This window comes from Lytechinus variegatus, chromosome 3, assembly GCF_018143015.1.
Source record: "Lytechinus variegatus isolate NC3 chromosome 3, Lvar_3.0, whole genome shotgun sequence".
In the NCBI taxonomy this organism is placed as follows: domain Eukaryota; kingdom Metazoa; phylum Echinodermata; class Echinoidea; order Temnopleuroida; family Toxopneustidae; genus Lytechinus; species Lytechinus variegatus.
This window is the reverse complement of record NC_054742.1, coordinates 17,858,634-17,883,060: the sequence shown is the minus strand read 5'-3', so window position 1 is coordinate 17,883,060 and position 24,427 is coordinate 17,858,634. Positions and strand designations below refer to the sequence as shown.

General features: G+C 33.2%; 1 protein-coding gene across 5 annotated transcripts in view; it reads right to left on the bottom strand.

Annotated features, from left to right (window-relative positions):
* Nucleotides 1–9,341: 9,341 nt before the first annotated feature.
* LOC121410373 (CDC42 small effector protein 2-like) overlaps nucleotides 9,342–24,427 on the bottom strand; it is a 32,430-nt gene continuing 17,344 nt past the window's right edge. For 2 of the 5 annotated variants that reach the window (XM_041602412.1, XM_041602413.1), the window contains exons 2-5: nucleotides 22,063–22,311; nucleotides 19,294–19,398; nucleotides 17,151–17,247; nucleotides 9,342–11,296 (exon numbers count right to left, since the gene is read on the bottom strand). In XM_041602412.1, the coding sequence (XP_041458346.1) occupies nucleotides 11,274–11,296; nucleotides 17,151–17,247; nucleotides 19,294–19,398; nucleotides 22,063–22,116 (279 nt within the window). In that variant the 5' untranslated portion in view covers nucleotides 22,117–22,311 and the 3' untranslated portion in view covers nucleotides 9,342–11,273. Of the gene's footprint in view, nucleotides 11,297–17,150; nucleotides 17,248–19,293; nucleotides 19,399–22,062; nucleotides 22,312–22,799; nucleotides 23,043–24,427 lie in introns of those variants that run through there. The other 3 variants (XM_041602415.1, XM_041602414.1, XM_041602416.1) reach the window with 3 other exon arrangements.

Here is a 24,427-nt window from a genome sequence, read left to right as displayed (position 1 = left end):
CTTGATTATGAAAGAGTATGAACATAGCATTATGTCTATCGTTTTTCTTTTGATATAAAAACATTTGATCTATTTTTAATGAATTATTTTAATCAATAAAGTCATGTGATCTTTACTTACGCCTGTCCGGCATGCTTTGCGCGCGGTTGAATTACTCTCATGTGCCCTATACTGTGGGTCAAATGACGAAAAGTTGAAAATTTTGGTCTCAAAAGAAAGAGTGAGTTCTCCTGAAGAGATTGATACCTTGCATTCAATACCTAATCTGACTAAACGTGTAAAAGAAAAGAAAACGTCTCATTAGACACCCCTCAATTTAATGTAAAAATGCAGTGTTCCATTCCTATATTTTGTGCGCTTCCTATGGTATTGCAGCTACAAGTTCTACTTGCTTGATGTCCTTCAATGGGCTAAATATGTATTGTGTGGATTTACAACTTCTTGTTTACATGTTTAATTTCGTTCGAGGTGATTTATTACCTATGTATTCGCATAAGAATAAACAAAGTAAATAAAAGAAAATTGATAACAAACAAAGATTGTAAGCATTTCTTTTGCTCATTTCGCCTCTCTTCCCTATTATAACAGTTAATTTGGAGGAAGAAGGGGGGGGTGTTATAGGCATCAACCCCGCCCTGCTTACAAGCCAGGAGGATGGGGGTATGTACCCCGACTCAGCACCCCCCCCCCCTCCTGTAGCTTTCAACGAAGTGAATAGTATTCAAGTGCGCAATCTATGATGTGTTACATCTGACTGTGACAAGTTTATGTATTTTAATGTTTTGTTCATCTTTCTTTCTCTGCGTGCTCTAAATATTGAAAATAGGAATCCTGATGATAATTAGAAGTTATTCATCATTTTGAAGTTCCTACTAGTACTTGTTTCATTTCACACTCTCAAACCAACCAGATCTCCTATTGGCAGTAGAAACTCGCATTTCTGCATGATAAACGATAAGCATTGAATATACATTTGAAAGCGTCATTTCAGCAGCGTAGTCGATAAATGCATGCACTAAATGCCGAGTTACATACTTATCAAATGTTAAACATAACCTATCACTTTGCATGAAACTGTTTGAAGCATTCTCACCACCGATTTCTAGCAGACGACGCCCAGCCATAGCAACGACAGTGTAGAAGTGTAGTCGCGATATAGGGCACACATGAGTATTACAGACCCCCATTCACTCACGTGTTATATCATAGCTCATCAAAAAATCATTAAAAATCAATCCCTCGATAGATTTTGCTTTAATTCACTGACATTAGTCACAATTAACAGTACATTAAGACTTGATATGTTAATCAGGTACTTGACCAGCTCAATCAAAAGTTAAATGGCCTGAAATAAGACTAACCATAATTTCGGCCAGTTCATCGCCAGAAAAACCAGAACTGCATTGTGGGTAATAATGATTAAAATGAAATACAAAAATGCAGTCTAGTCTTCCCAAACACCTTGATTATGAAAGAGTATGAACATAGCATTATGTCTATCGTTTTTCTTTTGATATAAAAACATTTGATCTATTTTTAATGAATTATTTTAATCAATAAAGTCATGTGATCTTTACTTACGCCTGTCCGGCATGCTTTGCGCGCGGTTGAATTACTCTCATGTGCCCTAATAGGACTTTAATTGTCAAAGCAAGAATACATGTATGTCTCCCTCTCTTGTTTGTATTAGTGTTATTATTTTTGCCATGAGGTGCAGGGTGTTGGTCAAAACTTGCCACCTTTGCTGTGTGACAGCCAGTATGAATTTCATCCATGATAGGAATACATGTTGAATAGATACCATTAATTAGGCAGATATATTCAAATGCATGAAAAGATGGCACATTGAGTGATATATGTAAATTATGAAGAGCAAAGAAGTGTTCATTTACATTATAGAAAGGGAAATAATTCCCTTTCAGTTATCGATTTTTGTTTTTTGTGTCGATAATAAGGATGACACAATGCAAATGTAATTTGCTTCCAAACAATTATGGAAAATGCCAAGTTAATGATTGATTTAATCATGAATATGTTAGTAAAATTATTTTTTTTAAAGTCTATAAAAGAAGATAAAGTAAGTTCAACTTCAATCAGTGAGGGCAGAAAAATAAGGTTTTTATGTCACTTGTTTTACCATTTTAACTGCATATGCAGGATTTTCTTTAAAGAAATTGGAGCTGAGCAAAATGTTTTATAATAAAATGTTGAAAGCTGATGTGCTATGTCAATTATTCTAATTTGCATCAGAATGAAATTATGGTTGAAGAAAGATAAATATGCAGAGAAAGAGAGCAGTGAGAGAGAGTGAGAGAAGTGAGAAATGGAGAGGGGGTGGGGGAGGAAGAGAGGAAAGAGTAGTGAAAGGGAGGTCAGTTATTCTGGTAGTGTTTATGAGATTTATTTTAAGATAATTTGGAGCTAATTTTCAATCCTTTTTTGTAGGCTCATGAGCCATTTTACTTTGTACTTCTAGTATCCAAATTGATTAAAACATACTTCTGAACATTCCTGAATCCTACAATATTTCAACTGAAAGTGTTTGTGATTGAAATTAAACCTGTAAAATATTAATATGATCTGCAATTATTTCTTACAAGTCCATGTACTTAGAAAAATCTTTATATTACTTTCTGGTATAAATCACAGAAGGCACCTAAAATGCTTAAGTTTCCCTTCTTGATAAATAATTCAATTCCTGTATTATCGTCTTGGTCTGATCAAGATTGCTTAGTGCAGATGTGTACACAGAGTAAAGGAAGTCAAGAACTTCCTCTCCTGAATGACAAAAATCCCTATGGCAACTGGGTAATAATCAAGTTGACCTCCTATCCATGACGACATGGCCCCTCTATATCATGCCAAATCCATCACGGAAATACAACCCTCCACGAAATTTGCCATTTCCCTTTCAAATCGGCACCGCTCACTCCTTTGCATATCTCCCAGCCCCTCAAAGGCTGGCCCCAAAACAATGTTTCTCATACAAACGGATAAATGGCAAAGAAAAGAAAATTCAGCTTCCCTCTCACCCATTGGGAACAAGTATGTGCAACCAAATATGGCACAGATTATGCGAATGAGTATGGGGTTAGAGGGTAAGGATGATTAGCTTACTGCTGAATGAAACCAACATTTGTACGTAGAGGATGTGCTCGTTCAACTCGCTTCCTTCTTGATGTCTATGTATATTGGTATGGCAAATAGGCTACTGCATGTAAAGCATGGTTGTTAACCTCTCTGAACTTGTGTCACAAACTGGATTTCGACATCAGCATAGTTTCAACATTATAACTAAAATATAAAAGGTTGAAAAGTTTTAGAAAATAAATTAAACCAATAGATGTGGTACACCATATAAGAATGTGGTACACTGTATAAGGATGATGACATAACACATGTACATGCATAGAGGGTAATTTGAAAGTACATTTATGCTTTCATTCTCTTCGGTTACTGTACCAATGAAGAGTTTATGCCAGTGTTGGTTTATACACACAAATTTGAAGTTACTTATTTGTCTTAGAATGAATTGCTTTCTTAAAATTGATTGTTCCATTCATGATTATGCAATATACAAAGTAACATGATTAAGCATCATTTTTTTTTAAATACGGGAAGAAATAGAAATGGTGATACATAGGAAGCGTGAGCAGTGACTGGTTCAATTCAAGGCTTCATGACTGAATGCTATGAAAACAAGAGAAGGAAACAAACATTACACAAAGGGAAGAGGAAGCAAGGAATAGATTATAAATTAACCATTCAGCAGACACTTGTGAGTCAGATTACACCAAACAAAGGATCATTAATCCTGTCAAAGATTGCGAAACATTCATTCCTTCATAATTATGCTTGATGGATATTAATCATCAAACATACAAACTTTTAATAATTCTTTCCTGTGTGTATAAACACCTATTTCTTTTTAAATAAACTATCAGCAGGTTTTGACTATTTCCTAAAACAAAACATGTGGTATGGGATGTGGATATTTTTGGTCTCAACCAATCATTTTGCCATGACTTTTTGGCTGGAAATGACAAGATGGATGACCACGTATTACGACTGCTACATCAATGTTCAATCATAATAGCAATACTTCCTTCTCTTCCAGAATGAATGACTTCATAAATGTTCCCACACCCTCTTAATGCTTGTAACTTTCACCATGGTTCCTCATTGGCTTGAAAACAAACATAAATAATTGGTTATCAATTTAATTAAAGAAATTGAAAAAAAAATCATTTTTTACAAAGTGGACATGCATGGAATTATTTTACTTCTCAATTTTGATGAGCAGTTTTGGATGTTGGAGAAAAGATAGCAACAAAATCCTACAGTCTAATATGTAAAACCTGCTACACAAAGCTCCTTGAAAAACTGCAGAGCAAAATGCAATAAAATAAACAGGAAGGTTACTCCTTGAAATGGTAGATAAATGATTGGAATGATACAAGTCCCCTACATTGTGCCAAGATTAGAATAAGACAAAGAACTGCAAACACAAAAAAATCTCATAAAAAACTTTGTTCAAACTCCATTTCCAGACTACAATCTATTTAATTCCTAATTGGTAGTAATATTATTTTGATAACTTTCATGTCTAATTACACATGAATTATGACGATTATTGTGTAATCATTTTTATTAGAATATTATTAGACTGCCCTAACTTGTAAAGAATAATCAGTGTCTTGTTGCAAAAACTTATTTTCAATGGTAACTTTTCATACCATCAGTGGTTAACCCCCATGGAAACCATAATTAGTCATTATTATGGTCACAATGTTACCATGGTAGCTACCATCATTTATAGCAGAATTATCATTAATAAAACTGTTTTCTGTATTAAGAGGCACAGGGTGAACAATGAACGAATCAAAACATACATGACAAATGCATGTTTTCACCACATACACTCAGCATCAACAGATAACAACTATTCATAAAATATTCAAATATAGATAAAACTACATGCTTAAACTCACACAAAACATTCTACCATCTCTTTCCACACTCTGAATAATTGCACATTGGAGAAAAACTCAATGACTTGTTTCAAAATATTATTGCATTAAAAAGCAGCTTAGTACAGAAACAAATGAATCATTTGACAGTACAACAAAAACCTACAGAAAAAAAAATAGTCTACATAATACTTCATCACACTAACGCAGGAAAGCCATTATCATAACAAGCCTCTAAAATTAAGACAATTAAAAACAACATTATAGAAGGAATAGATTCTCTGTCAAGAATTACAATGGCTTTGTTAAAAACAAACGGGGGACAGGCACAGAGCTTATTGTGGAAGCTTAGGACAAGAAAAATTTAAAGGAACAGACAAAGTAAAACATATTTAAGTCCAGAAGCTTTTGTTCTTTAATTTTATTAATTTGAGTAAAAGTTTGAATAGATGAATCTTGGCAAGGCAACATATATGGATTAAATATATTCCATTTTAAATGTGGTCCAATATTTCTTCGTGTTAATTATTTTTTTTCTATTCAATGTTTCTCACTCAGAATATGATCAAATTCAGAATGCATTGGTCAAGTGTTTGTTAGTCTCGATTCAAAATTCAATATGGCTTGAAATTCAAAAATTAAAAGAAAATGTACACTATCCCTAAACCCAAAATATCATACAAGAATTAACACATGTAAATGTATAGCTGGTGCTGTATAAGGTCATATGTAAATAGAACCTGGGTATGTGGCAGAATGTACATATCAATGGCATATTGCAATTTCAATTATTTCTCAAAAAGCCAAACTATATACATGACCTTCCTGCACCCATGCATCGTTTTTCTTGCAAATTATTCATACATCAATCAAAGCTAATTCTTTATACACATATCTCCACACAAATTATAATAATATATATATATATGTTCCTATTTTTCATTTCTTGGTTGGAGTAAGTACACTTAAACATTTACAGATAGAGATAAGATTACAATCAGTGCTAAAGATATTTTTTTTAATTTCTCTTCATTTCCAAGATTTTCAGTGATATATTATATATTTACAAATTTCCTCGCAAAACAATAGTATGAAAACATAATATACAAAAGTAGATATGAGCAATGAATATATGATCATTGTCATGAGATGTTGGAAGTAATATGATTATATTCGGAGAAGACTTTCAAATGACAAGCCAGCATCCATTACATCATGATTTGTTTTCTGACTCTCTTCACATAGAGGATCAATGAAACAGAATCTAAACAATGTCTCAAATAATTTTTTTTTATTTCCTTGGAGAATAGAATATATTAGCAGGGTATAGTGAAGTGCAGTGGACACCAAACAAATTTCTTGATTAAGCACACTAAAAAGATGGACTGCTCCCCATTTTCATTTTATTGATTTTGATGCCCTCAGGTTCAGTACATGGTACAACATTACAGTCAGAACAATTTCATCAGTATCTGTATCTTTGTTTCATCTCTTGAGTGCACAAATTATTTGTCAGGTATCATCATTACATGAAAGAGGGAACTGACCTGCTTAAAGTATTGGGGCCTAGATAAGACCAGTATCTTTTCCAAAGATTAAAGTGGAAATCAAAATGGAGGTGTTAATAAGGCTGTATCCTCTCATGAACAATAATGAACACACTGATAAAAAGTGCTGGTGGTGTTTAATAAAGCTGTTTGTAAGATTCACACAACTAGAACATGATCTTAGGTGTCATAGTCAGTTCTACATAGGGATATACCATTTAGCACAAGAACAAGGGGGTGTTTCACAAAGATTTTAGTATGACTTAGAGTCGCACATAAATACCAACATGTACATGATATGCAATAGACGATCTTACTGATTGATACACCATATTGTGCATCCACTTTGCATGATCTGCCCAATGCGGTCATGTCTTTTATACCACACACAATTTAAGTGCGACTCTAAGTCACACTTAAATCTTTGTGAAACACCCCCAGGTCACCAGCTGTGCATAAAGTCATGCATATCTTATGAACAGCTTTCTGAAGTGGCCCCCTGGTTCTGAGATTGGTTGTGTCTCAAACTAATTTATTTTTCATTATTTAACAAAAATTATGTATAAGATGTTAGAATAAAAAGTTCTAAGAAACTCCCTCAATCCTTCTGAGAGTGACATGTGATGGGAATATGCATGTAGGGGATGTTTTATCATTTCTGAAATTGAGAGGAATATCACAAGGATGTGAAGGCTTTTGAAAAGCAAACCTTTGCATTCCCCACTGATTATGAATATGCTCTGAGTGGCTCAATTGTTTTCTACCTTTCCCTGCAACTAGAATTCCTTTCAGAGTATAATGAAGTATCAAATCTTTGCTCAGTGTACTGCTATGAAGACCAACAATATAACAACAAAGAAAAACAAGTTAAGCATTATACAGGTTCAGTACATTTTAACAACAGAATGCAATTCGAAAAAAAAACAGCTCTATCTTTTCTGTGTTGATTCATAAACAAATACTACATTCATTTATCACAAAAGAATTCTCTATTCAATGTACAAACAGTCCGCAGCAGAGGCCATGGAACGGTTTTCAAAGTAGGGGCTGACAATGCAAAAAATCACAATCATATGGTCATTTTTACATTTTTGTACACGGTTTTGGAAAAAAGTCTGGGGGAGGGCTTCAGTCCCACCCCCCCCCCACCCCCCCCCCGCTTCCACAGCCCCTGCACAGTATTTGTAAAACAAAATGGAGAGATATTTTTTCAATTGCATGCAAATACATGTACCTGCATTTGATTCCTATGAAATTCATAAACAAAATTGTAATATGATTTGAAAGAACAAAGTATGTACAAATAAAGACCTCCTTTGATGCATATGAGAGTTCAAATAAAAAACAACCCGTGGTAACCAGTCTCTACATAGGTGAAGCATCAGAGATTGCAAAACAATTGCAACAGAAACAAGAAATTACATGATGAATATAGAATGAGCAAATATGATCTCACAGCCATAAGTGGGCATGACTTTCACTTTCAGTCAAGTTTGGCTCATTAAAATCACCATTGTGTCTAGCATTCACTACTGATAAAAATATAACTTAGATCATAAAAAAAATCATTTAAGAAAAGTGTCTTATTGGTTCAAGGTTTGTGTAATCACCAAGTACAATATTGAGTAAATCAACTAAATCAATGAAACCCAATGTTAAAACTATAAAATTAAATCAATGATGATGATCAGTTGAAGTACTACATGTACTTATCAGCAATCTAAAGATACGCTGATACGGTTTCTTGGACCCTGTATCACAGGACACCACTGTTCTTAAAAATGTTCTTATTAGGTCAACTAAAATTGCAGATGATTCACTCTCAATGTATTGTACATAGTACAGGCAAACTGAGAGTGAGAGCACATGAACTATCAGTAATTAAGATTTTTACCAAGCTTCATCTACAATTGCTTCAAGAAACTGCTATTTCACATGATTGAATTGAAATTTCCTCAATATTCTTGCAAGCAAAATTCTGAAGTAAAAAAAATCAGAGAGAAAATCTGGAGAAAGTCAGATGATTTTTGATTTTGTTGTCCCATTTCTTTGAGTGTTGAATGTTCACATGTGTTCATTGTGTTCAGCATGTAAGTGAACCACCTGCAGCTTTGCAGAATTTACTAAATGAGAACTTAAAGACAATTCCAAGTCTTTCTATTTCATAATGAAAAAATACTAATAATTTCAATATAATCATTGGAAGCACTATTGATCAACTATATATTGAAGAGATTTAAAGATACATTTTCATAATAAAATGCCACTTGATAGTCAAAATATATTTGTATGAAGGTGGAAGTCTGTGACATATTTCAAAATATTGTTTGTATCAATCAATATCTAAATACATTAAATTTGAAAATATTCTAAATCATCAAGAAAAGAAATGAATATTAATACGACCTCAAAAGATATGAGATTGGGGGAAGGTCTATAAGTGACAGATCTGTGTACATGAGAAGCTTGTGACCTCATAAATGTGGGATGAAATAAAGACAACTTTATATAACTTTAAATGAGAATGAAAGACATCCAATTCACAATAGACAATTTAAAATTTGATCAAGAAGGAAGATACGTTGAAGTGACATGCTCTATTTTACAGTGGTTTTTAACCATCAGTAATGTATATGTATAAAAGGAGAAAAAGCACATGTACATAGAGTAAATAAAATATTGATAAAAATTATTAAAACCTACCCAAACTTCTTCTGCATGTAGCAATTTTAAAACATGGCATCGAAATGTAATATTGGAAGAAAATAAAAGATTGACATGTTGGCACACAAGCTCTGCATGTATATCAATGTTAATTTGATATTTGAATATTGAATTTCTATGTATCAAATGACATAACACAAATTGGGCCATTTAATATTAATCTTATTGCTATTACAAAGGTATATTCATTGAGAAACAAACCACAATACAGTTCTTTCCATGGGGGGGGGTCAATTTGACCACCCCTCAGATCTCGGCCACTGATAGCGCGATCGCCGCAAATATTAGCATGCGTTTAGAGTCGGATGTAAACTACAAGAATGTATAGTACAATTTTCAAAAAATTAATTGCTTATAATTTTTCAATTCATTATTCAAATAAGCATATGCAATTTGCCCTTATTTTGGTTTATTGTGTATGTTATTATCTTTAACTCACTTAATATAGCTAGTAGAATGCTAATTTTTGGTGAACATAAATCTACACATTTCTAACAAAAATCTACAAAAAAAATTGCAGAAAAATAATTAATTTCTTTTGTATCTTATTGTTTTTTAATTGTTATGTATTTCTTTGTTTTTTCAAACCTTTGTTTTTATTGTTTTTTCGATGAACTTTGTCCGGGACCCTTTTGTGATCATAAACAAGATAAAATAAATCCATCTAAACCAACATAAGTGAAAATAATCATAAATTTACAATTTTTGGTTGAAAACACAATTTGCTTTGACCTCAAACACAATTTGCTTTGACCTCAAACACATAATCACGTTTTTTTAAAGCAATTTTGGGACCAATATGCACTTACAAAATATTGTGTAATTTCGTAACCACATACCCGGGCATCACAAATTTGGTCTAAAAAAATGCACAAGACGTAAAAGTAACAAATCAGTGAGTGGCGCGGTCAAAAAATTTTGTGTGGCGGCATAGCGGTGAAATTTGTCGAGGAAAGTGACCCCCCCTCCAGTTTAATAAGGTTAAGCTAATCAATAAACCAATTTATAATAACCTTATATCCTTTTTGTGGTTGATATAAATCCTGTCTCAATATTCAACATGCAAATTGTTAGCCATAGCTGGAGTATGCTAGAAATACAAATTTAAAGATATTTATCAGCTTTAGAAAAATTCAGAGCATTGACAGAATGACTTAACCACCAGTTTCCAATAAAACATTACATATTATATCCATCATTAGACTCTACCAACTAGTTGAAAGCCTGATGGATTTGGATTATGAGTTAATGTTATTCACGCTCCAAACATACATTCTTCCAGCAATACCAGTGAAACACATTGTTCATGGCATTTACGTTTTATATTTTACAATGTATATCCTGATGACTAAAAGTAGAGCAATATCTATATAATGGTTTTGTCTTATGTTAATAACCTTTACTTTGATTTCCTGTGTAAAAACGAATGATGTTATCACATGCGTTCAGTTCAATATTGCTGGTACTTTTGATGTTTCAAGTGAGCCTCATGTTCAACTTTGCTCTTATACTATGGGTAGTTCCAACTTCAAAATGGCAGGTGCTCACAGATTAAAAAAAATCATATCGATGCACTTTCCAAAAAGGTGAAGTCAAAAGGCTCCATACAGATCATCGCTGGAAGCATTCCACTTGATGCTTGACAAGGTAGGTTTCCAAGTCCATCATGGATTTCCTGAATGAATTCCACACACATCATCCTGAATTACACTCCTCTATTGTCTCTGATTGCGTATGCTTCCAAGAATTCAGCAATGATACAGAAAGTCATTTCATTCTTTAGATATTTACACACACACACACACACTTTGATTTCTGTTGCTCTTCATGATTTCTCAGTATCACCAATAATATGAAAATAAAGTTAAAGAAATTTTTCTACCATCTTGATTGCTGTAATATATAATTCTTCTCTCTCTCGCTCTCTCCCAAATTTTAAAAAATAGTGCTCAGTCAGTTTTGGCCTTTACCAGACCATTCAGGATACGAACTGTACAGGTATATAAAGGTGTCCTATGATGTGCATATTGCATCACTCTTCTGTTGTATCTGCTGCTGAAACAAAACACAGAGATAAAAACAATGTGTTATAAGACAGTAATAATGATATAATCTTAGTATAGTGAGACAGTCAAAATAGGGTCCTTTAACATTGTCAGACCACTGTAACGCTAAAAAATCACCTGAATAGGTATTTTATGATTTGATAGAAAATCAACCAAACCAACTTTAATCTTCAATTAAATGTAAAATGGTGAAAGGGTTAAGGGAAATTTATTCAACAGGGACAAAACCTGGTTTAACAATACAATGGCCCAAATTCACAAAGGTGGTTTTTAAAACCATCGGTTGAACCCATGGTTTATGCAGATTTCCTGTATAAATTACACTTATTTACCGAGTATATATAAAAATTCCAATGTTGATGCGCGCTTTTGTAACAGTGCATGAAATTGATGCCTGTTGCCATGGTTATCTACACTTCATGAGTCCACTCTTCAAATAGTGGACTCATGAATTCAATAGCTACTTAACCATGGAAACAGGCATCAATTTGGCGCACTGTGACAAAAGCGTGCATCAGCATTGGACACTTTTTAATATACGCGTAAATAAGTGTAATTCATACTGGAAATCTGCATTAACCATGGGTTCAACTGCTGGTTTTAAAAGCCGCCTTTGAGAATTCGGGCCTAAGAGATTGATCAGGCCTCCCTCAGTAGTTATCATCAGTAAAAAAAAAACCCTTGAATCACTTGACCAATACCACAGTTAGGACAGATTTTAGTATGGTTATGGAGGTACATCCTAATAAAAGATTAAACCTTAATTAAAGAGGCAACAATTCCAATGTGACTAATGACAGAACCCATCCATTTTATATCTCCTAATTGTGTACACACATCTGAGCTCCATTGTGATTGACCCATTCAAAACTATTGACTTCTTCTTGGAGTGCACAAGTAGTAACTATCCCTATGTTCACAAAATGAGCAAGCTGATTTGTCAGAACAATTCAACACATGTTTGCAGTATATGTCATATTATGTGAGCATTTTGAAGAGACATTCTAGTTGATGATGTCGCTGGTTTTTCATAGATGAGATTGAATGTATTATAACTCTTTGTTGGACAGGGATGAGGCATGTTGTTAAATGGGTGACACAACATTTGCTCCAGTCAGAGGGCATAGGGTTAGAGAGTAGGATTGTAATAGAGTTTGTGGTTCAAAATAATATACAGATAAAAAATTACGAGTAGGGTTCATTATGTACATGTATGGCTTAACACACAGATTTTTCATAAGAATTGTTGCCTGAGCAAATGTCATGGAACTGTAGTGTTGTTATGAAACCAGTAAAGCACAGATTTATTGATGCATCGTACATGACCATTACAATGAGGTCAGGCTTTACAAAAGGAAGGATGTTAGGTCCCAGTTAATGCTTGTCTTCTTTTCCAGTATTAAAGCTAACAACTTACATGCAAATAATTCCTGACATACAAGTACAAAATGATCTTTGGAAGTGGTATACTAAAAGCAAATAACCATGAAACTTTTTGAATTTGACAGTTTTTCTACATAGCAGCATATGCACACGTATGATAAATGAATATTTACTTCAGTCTAACTGTTAGATGTCCGGGATGGTCTGGGTTGAAAATATTTATATCTTAACATAGAGTAGAATTCACTATGCAAAATGCTGAAAATTTCATTAAAATAGGATAACAAATAAAAAATTTATTCAAGTTTAAAGTTAAGCAATATTTTGTGAAAACAGTCGTCATAAATATTCATTAGGTGGGCTGATGATGTCACATCTCCACTTTCTGTTTTCTTATATTACATAAAATCATATTTTTTTCATTATTTCATACTTGTGTAAATAATATGTCTCCCAGACTCTCCCTCATAATGAAATAAGTTGCAGCAATAAATATCTAATGCAATAAATCAGTTGTCAATACAATTTTTCTAGTTCTTGGAGGAAAAAATTTAAATAAACCTAACTTCATATAATAAAATACAAAAGAACAAGTGGAGATGTGACATCATCAGCCCACCTACATGTAATGAATATATTTATGACGACTGTTTTCACAAAATATTGCTTAACTTTAAAATTCAATAACTTTTTATTTGTTATCCGATTTTGATGAAATTTTCGGCATTTTGCTCAGTGAATTCTACTCTATTTATTAAGCTATACAAACTTTATACAAACTATCCCTTTAAGACATTATTTAACACTAGTGAGTATTTGAATCTATGGCCAATAATGGCACATACAGCTCCTCTAAATCATTAACTATTTCAAAGAAAAAAATATATTTATCTCTTTAAACATAATAGTGGTTAGAAAAATTAAATGCTTTTCAAAAGTATGAGATTCATAACATTGCTGGGAAATATTAATGAAAGTTCATGATACATGTTTACCCAACTGACATGTATACGTGTACATGGACAATACAGTACATGTACTTTAACACAGCCCCATTATGTTGAAACTCATGTCATCAAAATTAATTATGATGATAATTTGGCGTTTCCTTTCCCCGAGTAGTATTTATAGAAATACCTGGAGATACACACTAACTATTACATTGTTTCATTCATACTGTGTTCATTAAGTCATGGGGAACAAAACTAGGGTACAAACTGTGATTGCTATTTTCATAGTCCAATTTAAATGATTAATATTTTGTTCTTTTCAGAGCTGGATTTTGAAGAGGAATCTGTTGCAGAGTTTTGGAAAGGGTCCACCCAAATAATGCTATTTGATTTGGGGAATTACTGAATGAAAAAAAAAACATTGATGCACCTGGACCCCAAACACATATTCAGCCTGAACATTTTGGCATCTTATATTCATTTCATTGAAATGGTGGTCAAAAAAGAAGCAAATTTTATATGAACATAGATATGTATCTGGTTTGTGTCTTTCCTTATTTTGCTATCCTTTTACAATGAAAATAAGCTGTAAAATGAGCTGGTCTGAATGAAAGAGAGGATTTTCCTCATTATAAATGAGTATGAATTATTAATATTAAAGGTCAAGTCCACCCAGAGAAAAGGTGGTTTTAATAAATAGAGAAAAATCAAACTAGCATAATACTGAAAATTTCATCAAAATCGGATGTAAATTAAGAAGGTTATGACATTTTAAAGTTTTGCTTATTTTTCACAAAACATATGCACAAATCAGTGACATGCAAATGAGACAGTCAATGATGTCCCTCACTCACTAATTCTTTTGTTGCTGTTTTTTCAAATCATACAATATTTCATTTTTGACAGATTTAAAGATCAAGTCCACCTCAGAAAAATGTTGATTTGAATCAATAGAGAAAAATCAGACAAGCACAATGCTGAAGATTTCATCAAAATCGGATGTAAAATAAGAAAGTTATGACATTTCAAAGTTTCGCTTATTTTTAACAAAATAGTTATATGAACGAGCCAGTTACATCCAAATGAGAGAGTTAATGATGTCACTCACTCACTATTTCTTTTGTTTTTTATTGTTTGAATTATACAATATTTCAATTTTTACGAATTTGACGATTAGGACCTCCTTGCCTGAAGCACAAAATGTTAAAATAATGGAATTCCACGTGTTCAGGGAGGAATGAAACTTCATTTCACATGACAATGACGAGAAAATAAAAAATTTTCATATTTCAAACAATAAAAAACAAAAGTAATAGTGAGTGAATGACATCATCGACTCTCTCATTTGGATGTAGCTGGCTCGTTCATTTAACTATTTTTGTGAAATGAAGTGAAATTTTGAAATGTCATAACTCTCTTATTTTACATCCGATCTTGATGAAATTTTCAGTGTTATACTTGTTGAATTTTTCTCTTTTTATTCAAATCAAGTTTTTGTTGGGGTGGAGTTGTCCTTTAACAATAAGGGCCAACCTGAATAAACAATATAGTATTAGAATAATGCTAATTTCACATGTTCTGGGAGGAATTGATCTTTGTTTCAATTGACAGTGAGAAAATTAGAATATTTCATATAATAAAATACAAAATAAATAGTGAGTGGATGACATCATCAGCATCCTCATTTGCATACTGACCACGATGTGCATATAACTGTTTTGTGAAATCAAGCGAAATTTTCAAAAGTCATTACTTTCTTATTTTACATCCAATTTTGATGAAATTTTTCTGTGTTATGCTTGGATTTTTCTCTTTATAATCATTTCAACTTTTTGTTGGGGTAGACTCATCCTTTAAATACATGAGCATGAATTTCTTGTTGTGCCTCAAAATTCCACTGGAAATGGGAGATATCCCATTTGATTTGTCTTTGATTCTTTCTTTCCTTAACCATAGCATCTGAGTTAAAAATGAGAATGAGTGAGAATGACAGGTCAGGAATTTCATCTGAAGTCAATCTAATATAGCTACATGTAACTTCACGTGACACCGAACTTCCTGGTTAAATTCAGAAGGGTATGTTGTGATAACACCTATCCTTCATGTATTTCCTGAGTACCGGTACACGATACAACAATATCTTAGCTGAAATATACTCATTTCTAATCACTAACTATTCTGCTGCCATTTGGTTTAAACTAAAATTATGAATCCTATCAATTTTCTTTATGAAGTTGGTAAAGGTATCAATAGAAAAATATACAAATAAGGGTCATTTGCAAAATCAGACAATATAGGACTAAGGACCTATGTTTAAATACCAACATGTGACAACCAATATTATTTTTCATAGTTCATAGCTGATCATATGACCCTTTAATTTGAAGACAGTAACAGGAATAAAGCCAAAACTGGTCATGATGACCAAAACTTGTTAACTTTAATGAAAGAAAAAACTGAATTTTTTGAAGAAAAATAAATCAGAGTTACTTTATTTTGTCAGAGGATGGCAGTATCTCCCCTTATTTCTTTACTTTGTAGTCCAAAATACAATTGCTAGAGCACTGCTAGAATTTTAAAAAGAACATAATCTCGTAGCAATATCTCTCTTTTTTTCTCTTTAATTTGTACTCTTCAAGTACCAACTACAACTCATTTGGCAATGACTTGCTCATTCCTGCCTTCATTGATTTGTAACCAAAACATTGGAGATTAGACTAATTACCCCCCCCCCCTTAAAAGCAATAAAAAAGTATCAAACCCTTTAAAATTATATTGAAATATTTGCCATACATTAAAAGGTACACCAGTCATAAGATTTATTGTGATAGATCCATGTACATGTCTATCTGGATACTTGTATAATGGAAAGATAGTCTAACGACAAAGTAAACTTTTCTTTGCTCAAACCATGACCCTTTATAAACACTCAGTATTGCCTCCAAACACATTAAATGCAAAGGGTGCTCTTAGTTCACAAGATCATAGGTCTTGGAAAGCTGGGGTGCATACTGTTACCTTTCTTCCAATTACCACACTGACCTAACTGTCATATCTCATTCCAACATAGATTTTGTCACTGAGAAGCTTCAGTCAAAGTTACACTGTAATTGGCACCGATGTATTTACCATATTTATTTATTCTATTTTTCTTAATTTGCAGAAAATCCAGCATGATACCAAGTTGGTTGTAATTGGGATAGAGAAGAGGTCTGTAAAATATTCATGAGCAAATTTGAAATGTCCCTTAAAACACACTGTTTAAAAATGTATAGTCCAACAAATAGAACTCGGTAACCTATCCCATACCATTTTTGCTCTTAAAGTGCAAAGGGAAATACCAACAACTGTGTGATGTGCTACATGTACATAAAGATCTTTATTACACTACGATTTTGACGATATCATACACAATAATTGAAGCATATCAGTCAATCATTTAGCCCCTAGTTTTACCCTTTGCTATTATTTTATAGTAACCTGTGAGTACTCCCTTTTATAGTACATTACCTGATCTTTGAACATCTATTAGTTTTCTGTCGACAGCTATGGGGGATAGATGTTCATAACCACCTTTCGATGACATTTGTACTTGGATTGAGTTTAACTGTAAGTAAACAAAAACAGATGGATTATACTTAATGAGCCAATTACATACATGAGTGAATCCCTCATATATAGGATTTTGAGTTACTTGTAAAATAAGGAATTTTACCAAATCATATATTCCTGAAATCCTGAATACATAAAGTGTGATGAGTTATTTTTCTTATTACACTGTAATTCGGCAAATAAAGATTTCACATTCACACAAAATTTGGTATTTAAACTGCTCTTTGCTTCAGAATGGACATACATGTAGTAATAATACAAATTTTCTGATGCTGTATTCATCATAAATACATAAATTCACTGCAAAAAAAAATATTGATGCTTAGCCTACTGAATTTCTGATTAAACTGAATTGAATAGATTGGAGGTAGAAAAACTGACAATTAAATTAAAAATAAAAGGGGGAAATGCCTAAATGCAGTTTACAACATAAATTGCATTCTACAACAGTTGTATGTTTGAGTTTGGTATACACTTTAAATTCACAAGATCATATTACTTTGAAAGTTGAGATAGGATCAAAACTAAAAGTTAGTTTCATGATAAGTTTGGTGTACAATTCATGCTTAACATGTAGATAAAGATATGATACCCTTGTTCAAAGAATGCAAATGTTAATAGCATGAGCTGTTCTACACTATCTGGTTCTAGTATAACTCACATTGCTTTTTAATTTAAACCCCTTCATAACATATTTGTTTGTTGTGTTTTTTAATGCTATGAAAATCATGCTGTAATATAAAAATGGGCCCTTTAAAAAAGTGGCCTTGCCCCCCAAAATATTGGAATTTAAAGCAGGCCTAATACAAGCCTAAAACCATCCTCATACATCTCCACTGTATTTGATCTTTTGTATACAGGTGCCTTTATATGTCACTTCTTTACCCTAGAATCATGATTTGAATCATGATTCTGCAGAACCACGATTGCCTTTTAGTCGAAAGGGGAAATAAACGTCTTTCAAATCAAAAACACAAATTACAGAAAAAGTGGAGTTTGGAAAGACGGTTCTGTCGAATCACGAACGACAAAGGTTGTATAAACGCATTTGTGATTTGAATCATGATTCTATGACCTCACTGTGTCTGGCTTTTTCCGGTTTGACTCTTGCCAAGCTCAAGGCATGATGTGCTATTCATGTGCTATGCATGCATTTCTTGTCACATGCATTTACTTCAAGTTTTGTGTTGGTCATCGCATCGTCCACTGCTTTTCATTTTTTTGTCATGGCTTTAAACTTCTGCTTTAATTTCAAGTTCTAGTAAATGAACTAACTGTGGACAGACAATGATTTCAGTTGTTGAGTTAACAGTGTCAATATTAAATGGGATGTATGCTGAAATTTACTTCCGAGCACCATTTTCAATAAACCAACAAAATGAATAGAACAAAGTGAGGTATAACAGACTGAATTCTGGAAACAAAAGATTGATTTTTCGAGAGCCGAAACAAGCATGAAAAAGTTGACCTATACTTCAGGTGTCAAACTATGCACTGTGATGCGCACTGGATTGCCTGAATCCGATGAAAAACAGCGTTTGAATGGAGGTCGTCTAAACCCTGATTCTGTGGTATCGTGATTCATGTTAGTGTTTTGAATCACGATTCAAATCATGATACTGGCTTGAGGTCGCATAAATGCAGCCTATTAAAATCTATTTACAGAATTTTGAATATGATATGATTAACACCTACCTACCCCCCACCCCTCCCCTGTGAAATATTTGGCTTTTGTTATGGTGTACATACAAATACTATTATTTTTTTCCTATCTGTCTGTCTGTATACATTATATGAATTTCCATTTCTACACGAAACTGACACCAGGGTATAATAATAAGAGGGATGACCAAAAGTTGACATGATTTATATTCCTCTATCATGTAGTTACACAACCAATACCACTTAAAACATATTTTATCTTCTAGTTCTATCTTCCTCTTCCCCCTTATTTCTCAATATTTGAAAAATCATGAAGAGATAGTTGCCCCCCCCCAGCATCGGCCCTGTTTACCTATCCAGTCTAAAGATTGATACTTACATGATTATTTTCTGTTCCTGGTGCCATGTCACCTGAGCCTATGTGCCCAGTGTGAGTGAAATTTGTTGGAAGGCCTATCATACTCCTGTCAATCTTCCGCCTCCTCTGTACACAAGACAAAACAAACCAAATACATGTACAAAGAGAAGGCTATACTACATGTACATGTATGTACTTACACAACAATTTTCCTTAGTATGATTAAGTACTTTCGCTTCAATGTGACTTAAGGTAACATGTATGACAAGATTTCATTAACCTCTTGACTGACACAATGAGAAGCAATGTATTGGAGGTTACACTGCAATTTGCAAATATTTTTTCATCAAATAAAACCAAAAATTAATCTGAAGATAATCAAATATTGCCATGTTTTGGGGTGCAAAATACAAAATACCCACTCATGAAAGAAAATAAAAAAATTTCTGACAGAATTGCCCCCCCCCAAAAAAAAAAAAAAAAAATAAAATAAAATAGAAACAAATAAAATTAAAAAGCAGGGAACTGTAACTTCAAAATTCATCAATCATCTTACAATGAATCACATCACACACACAAATTCAGAGTGCAATACTACACTGTAGTCAGATATTTTTTTTTTTTTTTGGGGGGGGGTAAGGCTCAAATCACATGATGGTAGAGTAATGATATTTCTGAAGCGAAGTGATAATGTACGTATACCGAGCACTCAGCAGTGACAGCCATTCCATAAAGGACAAGAGTACTATTAAAAATACATGTAGTAGTCAGTGACAGTGTACAAGTACAAGGCTAAAAATATGGACTTCCATTTCACAATAATATACACGTATCTCAATTTTCAAAAATATTTTGGGGAAGGTACATGTAAACATATATGTACATGTACAAAGCTGTTTCAGAATCTAAAAATCCAATTAATCTCTGTATTTTGTTACTCATTTCATGTGCATTCACAAATTTCAACGAACCACTGATCTTGCTTTAGAAATTTACAGGCCCGAAGCCATTGGTTACTCTTCTACATAGAGCACAAAAAATAGTATCATGAATCACATCTGATTATTTGACATCTAGATCATAAATTGCTCTGTTTCCATACAGCATGACTAGATGTCACAATGGACTTTAGACCATGTCATGCTACATGTAGTTACACAGAGCAAGATGCAAGGTAAATTAGAAAGAAATGCAACTTAAGTAAGGTGTCATGACAACTGGGCGTGAAGAAATAACATCATTTGTTGATCTTGTGTAAGTTGTGTCATTCAAGAAATTGATATCATAGACAGCCAACTACACATGCGGGTATGATTATTGTTGTTCATTTTATGTTTCCCACAATATGGGAGGGGGAAACATGTATATAAACAATTGTCCTCCTAAGAGCTTTAAACCATAGGTGGCAGAAGCGGGGGGACGGCCCCCCCCCTAATTTTTTTTTTTTTGGCTTGTCAAATTTTTTACCTGTGTCCATCCCAAATTTCAGGTGGACCCCCCCCCCCCTAAATTTGTTGGCTTCCGCTGCCAATGCTGCAAACCGATACTTAAGGGGGAATTCCACCCAAACAAAAAATTGATTTCAACAAAAAAACAAAATCAAGCAAGCATAATGCAAGAAAATATATGACATCTTGAAATTGTGCTTATTTTTCACATAACATTATACTCAACACAGTGATGAAAATAAGAAATCCAAATGTTTCAAATCATGAGAAAGTCACAATGCATATTTCATATCATAAAATTCAGAAGAAATAGTGAGTGGGTGACATCATCAATTCTCTCATATTGACCAGTACGTGCATACAACTGTTTTGTGAAATTAAGTGAAAATTCAAAATGTCATAATTTCATGTCCAATTACGATTATATTCATTTATATTTTTCTTAATCAGTATATTTATTTACATACATTTAAATGTATAAGGGTGGACTTCCCCTTTAGACTTCAAGTACATCAAGATTGTTTTATTAAAATTATGAGAAACTTAATATAAATAGCAGGCCTTTTGGTACATGAGAAACTATTACATGACAAACTTAAAATAAATAGTAGGCATACTAGTACATGTACACAATGTTTTAAAGAGAAGCCAAATTTAAACTTAAGTAAAGATGAAGTATCGTAATTATCAATCTATTAAAAATAACATAATTCTAAACTTGGTTGAAAATATTATTTCCAATAAAGAGAAGAGCTTCTGTTGGAATTGTATTGGAGGACATACTTTCTCATTAGCCTTAACTGTAACTTGCAGAATTCAGGTCAGGAAAAAGAGTCTAGTTTAAATACATGTACTTGTTGAACAGACACCATAATCAACATTTGGGACATACTTGTAATAACCTAAATGAACTGTTACTAAAAACGAAAGTAATGATTCATTACATATAGGCACCAACAAAATGTCAATTTATTGTGTTCACTGTTAAATTAATAGTAATGGGAATTGCAAAATATTACTAAAAATTCAGATTGTTTTTTAGTCTGACCTAAAAAGACATGACATGTACATGCAGGAGCTTATACATATACATGTAAGTGACTACCTTTTTATATAAATATACAGCTCCTTGAAACTTTGAAATGTATTTTTTTTACTGAATACAGTAACTGTATAACCAATCACCATAATCACCATATACCAGTCATGTATTCTCAACATCCTTTATGTGTACATTTTACTATTGATAAAACGAGTGCAAACAAATAGAACCTTTAAACCAAATATATATCCCTTTTGAGAAAGTGCATATTACCCAATCCCATAACAGTATCCTACTTACCGGAGGGGGCTGTTCGGGTATACAGCAGGTAAAACACACCAACATGTCGCTCATGACTGTCTTTCGTTTCGCCACTTTTGCACTCTGCTTGTCCCAGTGTTCAAGCGACTTGTAATATCTTTTTCTTCTTTCCTTCTCCTTTTCACTGTTATTACCTCTCTTTAGGTTTTTATTCTTTAAAATTATCTCCAGCTCCAGTAAGATCTAAGTTGTCCTGTCAATGGAAGTGATAACAAGCTGTTTCCTGACCTGCAGAAGATTGAAAAATGCATGATATTTCTCCAATTAAATTCATGTTCAAAATAATAAGAGACTGACAACAGTAAGATCTGGATCTGCTACAAAAGTGATAACCCCATATCAAGGGTGGGTTTTTTTTTTGGGTGGAAAGTCATATAAAGAATAGATAAAGAAAACATGTACAGTGTATGCCATGAACATGAATAATATCTGGATAAGTTTAAATTCCCTCAAGAGAGGCACAACAAACTCTTGGCATCATTACATGTAGCTTGCTGGATGATCGAATCAGTCGCCTCAAGCTCGCTAGCGCTCCACCTTGCAGATTCTGAACCTCCCCCTCCATTCAGGGGGTGGAGGGGGGGGGGGTCTGCTGCGGCTGAGACATGTGGTGATTTCTTCAAATCTATCATTTACTTCCCCCTTTTGAAATAAAACAAAATTAATTTTACCATTTTCTTAATATGTATTTAGTTAGACTTAAATTTAATACAAACCAATATCAACAGCAACAAATCGGTGCTTACTAGAGTTTCTCACACTACAAAGCATTGAACAAGGTGATCCATAGCCACTGCTCAGGTAAGTATCCATGTATCACTATCAAGTTCAGCACATTTCAGACTCCAGTAAAAATGAAAATTATACTTGGCAAGTCAAAAGAATATCCTGTATCTTCCAATGAGAGGAGTACTGATTTCAATGTGTTTTTCACTTAATGATGAAAGCACTCACTTGTGACTGTGACTCTTTGCTAATCAATGAACAAACACACACTGCTTGGATAGACCATGGAGGTACCTCCATGGATAGACTCACAAGAAACCTATGTTTATTCTCACATGCATGACTAATTCTTTTGTCCGTCATTCAAATAATACCCTCCACTGTCTATTGTGACAATCAAGCAAACGACTCTAACATGTAGGCATGCAAAATTACATGTACGTATTCAATTTCCTTGTTGAGGAAATCATAAATGGTAGATAAAACCAGGGAGATAAATATGCAATTAAGAAGTCAAATCAATAACTGATGAGTGTTGGGTGCAAATTTTTTTTAACCCCTATTTTACACATTCTAGTTCTGGTTGTGAGATAAAAGAGATTATTTCAAGCTGAGAATTAGAAATGTTGATTGTAATTTAGAATCACCAAAAGAATACGAAAATGACTCAAGACTTAATTCCTTCGAGAGCTGCCACATGATTGGACCATACAAAAATATTTGACCCTAATATCTTGGTTGGGATTTCTTTTTTGTTTACATTTTCAATTCAAGGGCATCTGAAGAGTACACGTACATGTATGTATACCCCATGGATTTTTTTTATTCATTCTTTCTAAATTATGATCTCAAAAATATTAATTTTGCCTATTTAATGATTATTGGCTACTTATTCCCCACTCCCCAAGGTATATGACACAAAAATTGTAATTTTAAATGAATGTATACACATTGACTAGATTTTAAAAAATGAAAATATGCAAATATACATGTTCACTTTGTACAGTATGATTTGCATGTACCGGTAATCTCAACATCAGGATTCAGGAATACAAGTATGTGCTTCTGAAGGAAAAAATATCTGAACATGTGTTGTACATTATTCCAGTTATACTGGTTTCATACCAGTTGACTAAAACAGAAAATAGAAATGGGCTCTGTATAAACAGGAAATGATACACAACACTCGGAACTCAGATAAAGAATGTTGCTGAAGCTCACAATCTGGTCCTGGCCTGTAATAGCACAATGTACATATGCCATAGTATACACCACAGTATATATGCCATGTAATGTTTTCAGTCAAATGTCATATTCAAGTTAATGTATTCTGCAATAACATTGTCTGTATGAAGTATTGACAAAGTGCTTGTCATGGTTAAAGTTGTTTACCGATAGGATCAAGCAGACCTCATAAAAAGCAAACACTCCCACTCACTATCCATGCATTCATGATAATAATAGAAATCATTTCTGATAGTTCAGCTATTTAATATGACCTTGATTTTTATCTTGAACTTTGGGTCTTTACCAGTGTGGAGTGTTCACATCACACTGGGTCATCAAATGATACGATAGTGGGGGGAATTATTCTCCTTAAAAGTGTTTGTTTTCCGCT